The sequence below is a fragment of the Alosa sapidissima genome, chromosome 1 (genome assembly GCF_018492685.1).
Source record: "Alosa sapidissima isolate fAloSap1 chromosome 1, fAloSap1.pri, whole genome shotgun sequence".
Lineage (NCBI taxonomy): Eukaryota > Metazoa > Chordata > Actinopteri > Clupeiformes > Clupeidae > Alosa > Alosa sapidissima.
Genome location: NC_055957.1, coordinates 36217517 through 36230047, shown reverse-complemented (window position 1 = coordinate 36230047; position 12531 = coordinate 36217517). Strand labels below are relative to the sequence as shown.

General features: G+C 44.7%; 1 protein-coding gene across 9 annotated transcripts in view; it reads left to right on the top strand.

Annotated features, from left to right (window-relative positions):
* fbxw7 (F-box and WD repeat domain containing 7) overlaps window positions 1-12531 on the top strand; it is a 132261-nt gene that overhangs the window by 102104 nt on the left and 17626 nt on the right. For 7 of the 9 annotated variants that reach the window (XR_006032192.1, XR_006032191.1, XR_006032190.1 and 4 more), the window contains 3 exons: window positions 7870-7952; window positions 9499-9640; window positions 11384-11518. Coding sequence is in view for 6 of the 9 variants with exons in the window: in XM_042094162.1 (XP_041950096.1) it covers window positions 7870-7952; window positions 9499-9640; window positions 11384-11518 (360 nt within the window). In the remaining 3 variants the exon portion in view is untranslated. Of the gene's footprint in view, window positions 1-4044; window positions 4238-7867; window positions 7953-9498; window positions 9641-11383; window positions 11519-12531 lie in introns of those variants that run through there. The other 2 variants (XM_042094167.1, XM_042094165.1) reach the window with 2 other exon arrangements.

The window sequence follows — 12531 nt, the reverse complement described above, 5'->3', positions numbered from 1 at the left end:
GTGACTTTCCCAGACTCCACTGAGAGAGGTAAGAAGTCCCAATTAGATTCAGCTACAATGAGCAAGGGCCAGTATTAGTTTTTCAGTTTTACTTATTGCATTATTATGTGTTTGTATTAGTGTGTGAGTGCATGCTCCAATACAATTTAGGTGATTCTGTGTTCCGTAGAAGCATTGCCCCTACAGACCCTCCTAACCAAGACTAAATTGGATTGGGAGCATTGAGATATAAAAGAGTTGGTTAAATTGTTGGTTTAGCAGTTGTGTATTCCCCATTACACAAAAGTCAGGTTGCTTTAATACACCTTTAATTTGAGGCAATTTGAAATTCTTTCTCTCAGTAAAGTATGTCTGAAAACACTAGTAACAATGCAATGTTTAACAGATATTTTTTTCTTTATGAGGAGCCTATGGTTTTCCATTCTAAACTCATTCAGTCATCCAAGTGATGTCTGTGTGTATTCAGTAAAAAAACAAAAAAAATCCCCCCTCCATAATACGAAAAAAGCCTGTGCATCATTCAAGTGAACAAGGTCCGAACACTGTCTGGTCTCTGATGGTGCCATCGTCTGCGTCCAGTTGCCATCTGAGTTATAGTGGGAGTGAGGGATGAATTCTGAGTGTTAATCAGTGCTCAGAGAGCAGATGGCATCATTGTGCCTCGGAGCATCTGCAGTTCACGGGCACATTCATTAAGGTGAATGTCATCTGCCGGATTGGAATGCGGGACTCCATGCTTCATGGGCTGGTCGTCCATTCATTTACCAAAAGGCCACGGTGCTCTTCTATTTTTGCCCTGGCTACGAGACAATGATGAGGCGGGATTTAGAAATGCCCCACTGCCTCAGAGGAATTCCCTTCTTAGAGTTCAGTGCCCCATGTTGGGCCGCTATTCAGTTTGCGATCACTTGCTTGTGGCACATTGACCAAGGCCTTTCCTCGCTCTCACATCGGTCATGTGTCTGAAGGCCTGGACACATCCATTTTGATTATAGCTGCAGTGATGTGAAAGAAGCCAAAATTACTAAGTTCTATCATTTTAATGGGAAATGAAAAGGAGTTATTATTTACTTTTGAAATCATCAATTGCCTTCCGAAAGAGCTTTCATCGAAAAATGTAACAGCTTTTATGTCAAACATGTTTGGATGGTTTATCTTGACTCAAGCTGCCAAAATGAGCTTTGTGTAGCTGTGAAAATGAGGTCTTACACAAGAGAACACTGCGCATTTTACCCTCTCAAAGGCAATTTCATTAGTGCCATGCCACAACACGCAACAGAGCTCAGTTGCAGACCATTCATCATCTCGCAGGCAAGCCCCTGTCAGTCTGACAAGCTCCTCTGTCATTTCAGCCGTAGTTGAGAGGTGAACAAAGTAAAAGATGGAGTATTAAATGCCTCCTTGCTCGAAGACACCTGTTTAGGGCAGACCCATGTCTGTGTCTGAACGTTTTGGGAGGGTTGTCAGCAGGGAACGGGTTAATGCTCAGCCATGCAGCAGAAGGCTTTCCACAAAAGAGGTGTCTGGGGAAACTTTTGAAAGAGAAATACCCGTTCCCCTCCTGGCATGCCACACATTCCTCTCTGCTGTGTAAAGTTTAGGACTTCTGTTCTGGAGAGCCGTTTGGGAAGGAGGAGTGTCTACACACAACTGTGGGACTGACAGAAGCTTCCCACAACCTTAGCGCTCGCTATAGGAAGGTGTTGTTATGGAGACAGAGGAAAGGGGCTCAATGCCCAAGTCCTCACTTCTGTTCCTCTGTAGACACCTAAACCCACCAGAATATTAGATGATCTCATTCACTTAACTACTGGGCACATGAAAAACTAACTGAAAACTAACTATATACAGTACATAATATGATTTATTATCACAGATCACTCTGCATTGAAGAAGCTATGTATGTGCTCTCCCACATACTTCACTGTAAAAGAAACACAATTGTTTCTTTAAGCTCTCTGTGAGCAGTCATGTCCATCTCTGAAAATCTGTCTTGATGGTCACCTCGCATCTTAACATCTTATTGCAGTCGGTCTGCGCCCACCCTCCCTTTGGGTCATTTCAGGAGATTGAAGAGCCTCTCTGGTCTGGAGTGCTTTTGGCAGATGGAAAGGTTTGCTCAGCCATTTGTCAAGGAATGGCTGGCGAACTTCTGACAGGCGCAATTTTATTCGCCCAATGCCACTCCTCTGTAACTCACACTACACTGCTGCCCCTTAGAGGAAGATGACTGGCAAAGAGTGGGCAGCCATTTTATGCCATTGCGTGTCAAGATTCTGCCTTACAAGTCTGTGTTGAACAGTGCCGAGTGAAAAGACTACCTGACTGGAAGTGTTTGAGCATAAGCGATCAATTATGCAACCATAGTCTTTGCTTTAGCAGAGCCTTCCGCAACCCTGTAGGACGTCTGTCCTGATGCTGCCTGTTGGTGTGTGGGGAATGATGAGCCCTTAGTTGCCCAAATGTATTGGATGCTCACAGCCGAAATGTACTGCTGTTAGTGATTAAAAGAATGCTGGGAGGCTGTTTGTGATTCGTTTTGGAATGTTTAGTACAAAATATGACTTCAAATAGTTCCATTGTTTTGCAACTATAAAAGTATCTCATCGTTATCCCTGATATTTTTTTTTTCTCTAACCTCACACATTCAGGAACAAATTTGTGTAATTAAGGTCAGCTTTTATATAACTGCTGAAGACGAGCCATTACATTACTCTTAACATAGCAGGAACACTATTCAGAAATGGTTCTGACTACATCATGTAGCCTCTTTGGTTCTAAATCCATTTGCTGTTTCTATTTTCTACTCAAGGAAATATAATAGATCACCACCGAGCCTCAACCCTTTTCCCTCTGGAAATGTCTGAACTTGCCAGGCAAGCTAAGGGATTGTTGCCAATTTTCACTCAATTGCAGGTGTGCCCATGCACAATGCTGCAAGGTTCCCAATTTCCCTTTGTCCAAACTGATGAAGATAAACAAAGGAGCTTTGTTGTGCTTTTGTTTGTGTTTTCTTTGTGGACTGCATTTGAATGAGGGACACAGACCTACTGGTCACAACAGGTTTGCAACTTGATAAACAAATGTGGAAAAGGCACAGAGTATTGATTTGTAGCACCATAAATCATTAGTAGAATCAGAAAACAAAGCTGTATTGTGGTGTTTATCTACTTGGTTATTTAGTTGTGATTTTCAGACTGAAAGAATCATTTGGAGGTTGTTTATGTCTGCCAACAGCCATTTGCATATCTCCGTGATTCCCAAACCAGGGCACCGCTCTGTTCCAATTTCAAATGCTATTGGAGATGCATGCAAGTTTAGCACTTGGATCCAAACTGATTAGATTATTGAGTTTATTTAAAAGAATTTAAACACCATTTATATTCTTTCATTAATGGAAGGGTGTTATAATGTATGCACTGACGTTTTTTTTTTTTTAAATTATATTGTGGTGGTAGTAATTTGCTACAATATGAATGCGCTCCAGTTACAGCATGAGCATTCATTCATTGCAAAATTCCACCAGTTCAGTAATTATGAAGAGATATGGATTGTCGTCAGTACGGAGTGAACGGCAACAAGTGAGTTGCATTCAACACACTAAACTCTTTCTCGGTATCCAGCAAGACGGCCACACATTTTCGGATGCCTCTGCCCTTGGTGGCACGGACGCGTTGCGCACACGGTTAAATCTCGGACTGCACCATTTCCCTCTCCTCTGTCGGGGAAGATGTAATCCGATCCCTGCGCGTGAGCCAGTGTAGGAGAAGCACCAAAGAGGGCAGGGTCCTGCGCTTCTCTCTCCTCACTCCACCCCTCCCCTTCTCAATCTCTTTCTCTCTCTGTGTGTGTCTCCCTGTATGCTCAGCTTCCCCGTATGCTCAGCTTCCCCATTTTCGTCGGCATCTTTCTTTCCTATCTTACTGTAGTCGGTTGAGGACAGTCGAGTGAACCGCGGGGCGAGGATTTGATTTGTTACCGATCCACATATGGTGAATACGTGGTGGAGCCATCTGCACAGGATTCTCCTCTTTGCACGTCCGTCCTGTGACGTGATCGAGCATGTCCACATCAGAGACTGTGTCGGATCTACCTGAAAGTACGCTCCGTGCGCGTTGTCAGAGAGTACCCACTAGGCAGACCTATTTGAGCTACAGCAATTTACAGTAAAGGAAACCAACCACACCGGATTACAACGATGGGGTTCTACGGCACTTTAAAGATGATCTTCTATAAAGTGAGTAGGATTTCATAATCACACTTTCGTCAGTTTGTGATCTATTTTCGGTCGTGATTGACATTTTTGAAGATGTAAAAATGGTTGAGAGAGCACCGGCAGACCTGCGGCACCGCAACATCTGCAGATTCCAATGGCACTGCAGGAATATTAATGCTGTCGGACTCGAGTCCTTTGACTATTTGTAAAATACGATGCCATATGATTATTTGGATACATTATTAAGCCTGCAAATTCGCAACTTTATCGGAAATTATTTGGGTTCTCCAAAATACCATAGTTTGTATTTGTGCGTGCATTTCAACGGATGTGTGTCGTGGTAACACGGACGTCTTTGCGAATTGTATACAGTGCTGTTTGAAGTGGAGTGACCATCGCACAAATGCAGTTGCACCTGTTTCTAACACGGATTCAAGGAAGCCGCAGCTGAGCTTCATCCTGTGTCCTCATATACACAAATTGCAATAGTGATCGCTCGGCATCTTAATGTATAGCCTTTGCCTCGTGCCAACCAGTGTGCGAAAGATGTGATCGACTGCAAATGATTAGGCTACATGAGGAACAGAGCAGCCATCAAAGCACGTTAGTGAAACGAGTCTTGGACTAAAGTGGTTTCATCCCATCAGCTGCTGTGATGTTCCTTTTAATCATGTTTATCTGTTTCGTTAGAACTGTTACTTTGTTGAATCAATTAAACTCTTCAATTTCATTTACGCTGGGAGATGTAGGCTATGAAATTGTTAGATAGGGCTGTTGCGTTTTTGTTAAACCTGCCTGTTGAAGCATATCATCCCTATGTTGTGTCTTCATATCCGTATTAGATAATGGGTTACTGTGTCAAACTATTTCTTTAGGTAACTTATAGGGGACCCTGCCATGCAGTTGACCTCTGCAAAGAAAATTGGTGAAAATTCTACCGACGCAACTGATGCGAGTGAAAGGAAAAACGGACCTCAGGGAGAGCGATCCTCTTTCTAGTGCATTATACGCAGGTTTCGCACACAATGCAAGAATTTCAAAGTAGCGATGACATTGAACGTTGTCAGTGATCCGTTTAATCATTCCAATCTTAACGAATTGAGGCCTGAGATTAGATACCCACATCGGTTTGAAATAAACAATAATGCTGTGGAGTGCCTTGCAGCTCACAGTTTGACCAACACATGTTCACATGAGATCTAAAATATGCAAATATTTTTAATACATATTTTATCTTATTTCTCGGCTTAGTGTTTTTTTTTTTTTTTTGTAGCTAGATTATTTGGATTGTAGAAATAGCAGGGTTTCTCAGTAATCAGGAAGCGGCATGCCCAAAATTTTCAAATGGGCTGTGATTTATTCAAGGACTGGCATTTCAGATAATAACTGATGTGCATGTTGTTGTCTCATCTGGATGCAAAACAACTCTGATCTTACGTGAATTCTTGTTGTGTACTTGCCTTGCCTTTGAATGGATGGTTCTTCATCACTGTCACAAGACCCATGATTTCAAAAAGCAATATAAATTAAAGTCTAATTTTCTCTCAAGTTGTCTACTGTGCAACAATAGAAGCAAACAAGAAGAAAGGTTGAGCTTGTAGTGTGATTACCAGTGGTTTGCAAACACTGTCTTCTCTGCTCATCTCAGGTTTCCCTTTCCCACAGTGTAAAACCAGTGCTCTCTCTCTCTCTCTCTCTCTCTCTCTCTCTCTCTCTCTCTCTCTCTCTCTCTCTCTCTCTCTCTCTCTCACCCCCCCCATCCTTCCCTCCCTCTTCCTAGTATACTCGCGCAGCTTTTCACTCTTTAGCCTGTGAGTGCATGCGTTTATTTGCACTATTTACTCGGTCATTGCACGGCCATTGCAGTGGTCTCACCATTTAGTCGAACAAGATTGTTGGTTGGAACAAGCAAATACACAATCATTTAATAATATATATATATATATATATATATATATATATATATATATATATATATATATATATATATATATATATGCCACCTCCTCAAGGACAGAAACTTATATGAGATACAGTATTTCTTTAATTATAAACTGTGTTTTTTTCTTGCCTCATCATTTATTTTCTACCACCTGATTAATCTTATTACCTTGTTGTGCTATAGGCTATAGTTTCTTAATTAAGCCTTTAGCGTGGACATAGTGATTTGTGATGATTCCTCTCCAATCCAAGCTATTTTCAGTCAGTGGCCCCCATCACTCCATTGATCTTCAGTGCTTCTCTGTGATTTTCATCAGTGTATTCCATAATTTACTCTCTGGTGCCTGTGAGTCTTGATCCATCGCTCCCTCTCTTTCCACTGGCTTTAATGTAGTGAAGCCCTCAGCAGGGTGTTTGCATCAGAAAACGCTTCACAGCAATGCTTCACCCCCCCTCCCCGGCCTTACCAGGCCAGTAATCATGCAGGAGCGGTAAAAGTCCCCTTACGAGTCACCATTCATCAGATGTCATTACTGGGGGATCTGTGCATGTTTATCATGCTGTTTAAGTATTGTGTCGCACTACTACCATGAGAAATGTAAGCTCTAGCTAGGAAATGCATCCATTCTGCTATTGCAAGAGGGCTGGACACAGGCTTGTTCATCTGTGTGGGGCTTGCGTGCACCGAACATCCCAATTTTCATGTGATAATTGGAATTGTCTCACATATATCCTGGGGCACTGCCTGCTCCTTGTGAGCCGGATGAAAGGGTGATCATGAATCAAGCAGTGTTTGCGGCCCCTCTTTCAGTCCCTCCCTGAAAGCCTGTTTATTTCGACGCAGGCTCCATTTGAAGCATTGTCCTTACCGAAAATAGTTTTATTCAAATGTGGTTTTTCGGTCTTGGACCGTGACTGTGGACACTGAGGCCTTGTTTCACAGACTGGATGTCTTGGTAACCAGGGTGGTGCTATGCACAGAAGCGCGAGAGCGATTGCTTGTGTGTTTGGAAGCGAGAGAGAGAAGACCAGAAGGAGGACAGTAAAGAATGGGGTTGCTCTATTTCTTTCCTCCCTCAGCTGCAGTATAAATCAAGCTGCTGTCATGGCTGCGAACGATGCAGCCAGGGCCCACTGTGCCCCTCATTATCACCCCCCCAATCGTGTGTGCGTGTGTGCGTGTGTGCGTGTGTGTGTGTGTGTGTGTGTGTGTGTGTGTGCGCGCAGCCATGCCACAGTCCAATCAGAGACCCGCCCTGGTAGCGGACCTACAGTAAGCATCAGACCACCCAGAGTCCTGTTCTCTCTGCCCTCCCGGCTGCTTGGCTGGCACCAGGCACTCACGCTGTTGCAGTACACAGAGGCCCAGCCTGCACAGAGCAGCGTGACCTTTTATCTGCATGTATGAGGAGTCAAAGGCTCCACGCCCCACTGTAATCATATTGATTCACACCGCACGCTCCACAAAGACGGCGGTGACGCGGTCAGAAGCCTCATGAAGAATACATCGTAATGACAATCTCCACCAGCGTGGCCGTGGAGCTTGCTGTCTGTGGTCTCAATTAATTGATTTATTTCCCTCTGTCTGCCATGGTGCAAGAATTGATTTAAACTGTTCAAGCAAAGAATGGTTCTTCTGTGTGGTATGGTGTTGGGAGTCCTCTGCCTGTTATTGCCCAGAGCTAAATGCTGTCTCTATCCTCCTCTTGCAGATGAAGAGAAAGTTGGACCATGGTCCAGAGGTCCGATCTTTCCCTTCAGGGAAGAAGCCCTGCAAAGGCCCAGATTACTCGAGGTAAGACAAAAATTATTCTTCATTCTAGGGTTCAAAAAGTAAATAGATACCTTAAAAAATGACTCGTTTGGGTTGTTTGAACTGATGAAATATGTAGTATAAGTATACTCTTTTGATCCCGTGATGGAAATTTGGTCTCTGCATTTATCCCAATTCGTGAATTAGTGAAACACACTCAGCACACAGTGAACACACAGTGAGGTGAAGCACACACTAATCCCGGCGCAGTGAGCTGCCTGCAACAACAGCGGCGCTCGGGGAGCAGTGAGGGGTTAGGTGCCTTGCTCAAGGGCACTTCAGCCGTTCCTACTGGTCGGGGTTAGAACCGGCAACCCTCCGCTTGATGTTAGTCTGGTTGTAGATCAGAGCACCGTGTGCCACAGCATCAAGTGTTGTGTTGTTAGGCAATCTGTGATCCTTCTCATCAGATAAACCAGTGCAAGCAGCAGCAGCTGCTTCTCAGGCATGGACTTGAGCAGGCTGATCCAGGCCCTCCCCTGAGTGGCTGGCATCTCAAGTGTGCGCGCCACACACTCATTCCTGGCCACCTACTGACTGTATCCTCTGCGCCTCTCAATCAAGTGGCCTGCTGGCTGCAGCTGGCTGGTAGTTGCACAGCCTTGGCTCCTGTCTCTCTCTGAAATCCCATTAAAGATGAATCCATTATGGAGCAGACCTTGCCTGCTTCCATGAAGATTGTCACTAAGCAGGATGGATCCAGCCCCTGAAATTGTGCCGTTGAATATTTTCATTTTTTCGTCTCTTGACACAGTGATGATATAGCCTTTGAAGTTGTCTGCAGCCTGAAGTTTAAAGCTCAGGGCCGCAGCCTGCTGATACCAAGAATGGTTCGTCTGGCAGCATACTCACTTTGAAGTCCCCTAGTGAACGGATCCAGCAAACCAGTGTAGCAAACAAGCTATGCAAACGTGCATGCATCATGCATAGGCCATCAAGCACCATCCAGGGAGGTCTAATGAACCTCAGAAGCGATGGTGAAAGGCTAGCTGAAAAACACAAAATTGGCACTCAGTATGTAGATGGCCTTGTGTGGCAAATAAAGAAGGGCATTGTCTGGCCCCAGTGTTGGCGGTGGGACAGTGGCGAGGCGGTGTGGTGTGGGTGCTCGGACGGGCCAGTCGTGAGCTCTTGGCTCCGATTCAGGCTGCTCAGCTCATTAGTCGTGGACGCGGAGCGTTTCCCACCACCCAGCCTTTTGTAGTGGCGGCACAGTTGTGATTAAATGCGGCATCAGATATCCACACAGACTGCCGCAGCTCATCCCGCTCTGCGCTCTGCTAATGATTCTCACACACACACACACACACACACACACACACACACACATCTCTGTAGGCTCAGCTCCCAAACAAACTCTTCTGTGAGGAAGTGCTTTTAGTGCATTACTTTCAATGGTCCTTCCTCGCCTTTGATGCCCATAGCATAGACAGTTATTTCTCCACAGTCAGTGTCAGCCAGTACCCAGATAAACATGTTTGAGTGGTGCACAGGTGGAAGTAGCGTTGTGTTTGTCTCGTCTCCGCAGCCCCACAGGGCTCGTCCCGTACCCTGCCACTCCCACAACGTTTGGGGACCTGCGGGCGGCCAACGGCCAGGGCCAGCAGCGCCGCCGCATCACCTCCATCCAGCCCCCCAGCGGCCTGCAGGAATGGCTCCGCACCTTTCAGGTGAGTACACCCTACGCCACTGGCGCCTCACCCCCACACACACCTCACGTCAGCCAGAGGGGTCCTCAGACGAGCGAGCTCCAAGCAGTTGGGGCGTTCTCACGCGGGTTTCATCAAATGCGAAAGCGCTCTGCCGCCACAGGAAAATGAGCTGTTCAGGCTCATTAGAGCTCATTTGCAGCCTTGGCCTTGGTGGCCACACCACAGCTGTGCTCAGCTTCAACCTGTCTTGACTGAGAGGGTGGGATTTGGACTTAAAAAAACAATTAGATGGAGTTTCTCACACATTGTTTAATATGTCTAAGTAAATCTCCATAAGTGACATATGTTCCTGGTATTTTTCTATGAATTGTATCACCATGCCAAACAAAATGCCACTGAGGTGGAGTGGAACACGGCTCTCTTTCCATGTTCTTCAGTTGTCCTTTCATAAAGGCTTAGTGCTTAATGATAAATATACATCATCCTTATTCACATTTGACGCATTTGGACAGCGGTGCTGATGCTATTACTACAGAGATGTGTGAAGGGGCCCTCTGTGTTTTAGAGACTTGTCAACACTGCTCATCCTGTCAACACCTTTCAATGGTTTTTCATTATTTTCACCATCTGCAAGAGCATGGATAGTCAATTTCTCTTAGTAAGTAAGTTATTGCCTCTGAAAGTTGCACCATAATTTAAACAGATTATTTTCTTAGCCTTTTATGTAGTGTTCAGTGTTAACAATAGGGTTTGTTTAGAAGATATTAGCACACATTTTTTTTAAAGCTTTAAAGCTTGCTACCATTGTCTCTTAAGGACTGAGCATATCTGATGGTGAGCTGTCTGTGTGCTGAGTCTTAGTCAAATGTTTCAAGCTTTTTGAAGAGGAGATTATGAAGAAACAAGCCTCAGCACACCACCATACTGGTGGGATAATGGTGTCTTTGGAAATAAAATGATTTGGAACCCAGTCTGACCCTTGTTATGTAACTCGACATGCATGGCTTGGGTTGCTGAACCACCACCCAAATGGTGTTAATCCTATGACATTCTCACAGCTGGTTTGCGCCATTGACAGACTCCCACACGTTGACCTGTTGGTTAGTTAAATATGTCAACCAACACAAAAACTAAATGCTCTCTTCCCATCCCAGGGATTCATATTCCAGTCCCAACTTGCAGATCACCAAGGGTGTTTGTACTAATTGGGGAAATGAGGCATGTTTGAAGATGAAAAATGATAAATATCATGTGTAGTAACACCTAAGTTGTTATTAACCATCGTTCAGTTTACTATAAACATGAATCGAGATGGAAACACTTGTAGTTTAGCTTAAGACAGAAGACCAAGAGGAGTTGTTTGGGTGTGCTGAGTGCAGCTCTGTGGCCGTGGGCCCAGCGTGTTGGGTAATGCACCCCAGGATCTGCCCTCTGAAACCCTTTGAACTCCGCATTTATCCCCCAGGGGCTGAAAAGCCAGAGCACTAAATTACAGGTGATTTCTATGGGTAGAGTTTTCCCTCATAAACATCATGGCTCCTCATTAGGCAGCTTTTCCACAGGAAATTTATTTTGGAGTGAGCGCCAAGAACGTATTAATGTTTTTAACAACGAAAAACACTATGGAAGAGGCCTTTACTGATATGCTGTCCATAAACATCTACCTAAGGCTAATCTGGGTCCGAGGAGACCCACATACATTGGTTAGTTCTATGTATCCTTGACAGTGTGTGTGTGTGTGTGTGTGTGTGTGTGTTGCAGAGTTGGAGTGGTCCAGAGAAGCTGCTGGCATTGGATGAGCTGATAGACAGCTGTGAGCCCACGCAGGTGAAGCACATGATGCAGGTGATCGAGCCCCAGTTCCAGCGGGACTTCATCTCACTCCTGCCCAAAGAGGTGAGCACAACATCCACCTCATATACATGTTGGCCCAAAATGGAGATGGTTCACCATCTCAACAACATATATTTAAGTCACAAGGAGAGCAGGATTATTACTTGTCCAGCAAGCCACTTATTTGTCAATATTTTGAGAATTATTTGATGATATTAACCAGGAGACATGAAATGACACCTTATTACTAGTCCTAACATTATTATTGACCGGGAGACCTACATTTTGTAAATCTATAAAGCAATTTGTGGAGTATAGAATATTAAAATAATGTTGTATTAGTTATCCAAGTTAGCATTGGGTAACCTTCAGTTAGCTAAATGGAGCTAACAGAAAGCTGAACACTTGCCAGGAGTTGCCAGATCTATTTTACTAACCCAAACATATTTACTAGTCCTCCATATTTTCTTATTTGTTACGGAATAACAGTCATTAATGTCAGATGCCCTGTTGAGCTATTAGAATTCTTGAAAGACCTTTCAAGAATAGTTTAGTTTCACGTTATGACTGGGACGAAAGAAGACATGTCCCCTTTCATTTCCTTCTCATTAAGTAAACGTTTCAAAATCCCGTGCCCTCCAACTGGCTTATCACACAAAAGTCTGTTGACTCGTTTTGGATTTTGTAATTAGTGCCCATAAATTTTGTGCAGATGAACCCCTCCTTGAGAACAGATTCCCTTAATCCCCCTCGGCGTGGCTGGAGATGCTCTTCACTGCTGCTTTATCAGCCGCCATGCAGAGCTGAGCAGAGCACAGCAGACAGAGGATATCTGCTTTCCCATGGCACAGGAGCTCCCCACAGACCCTTTAGCAGCCGAGAGACTCTCATCTCTTATCACAGCGTCTCACACCTGGCAGATGCCAAGGATGGCTGTATGTGAAGGTTGAAATGGGGGGGGGGGGGGAGGATTGGGGGGGGGTGACGCTTGTCTCCTCATGCACAGTGACACTCGCCGCACACTGACTGGAACGAGATGAGACGAGGCAAAGGGGGAGTAGAGAGAGGGAGAGTGA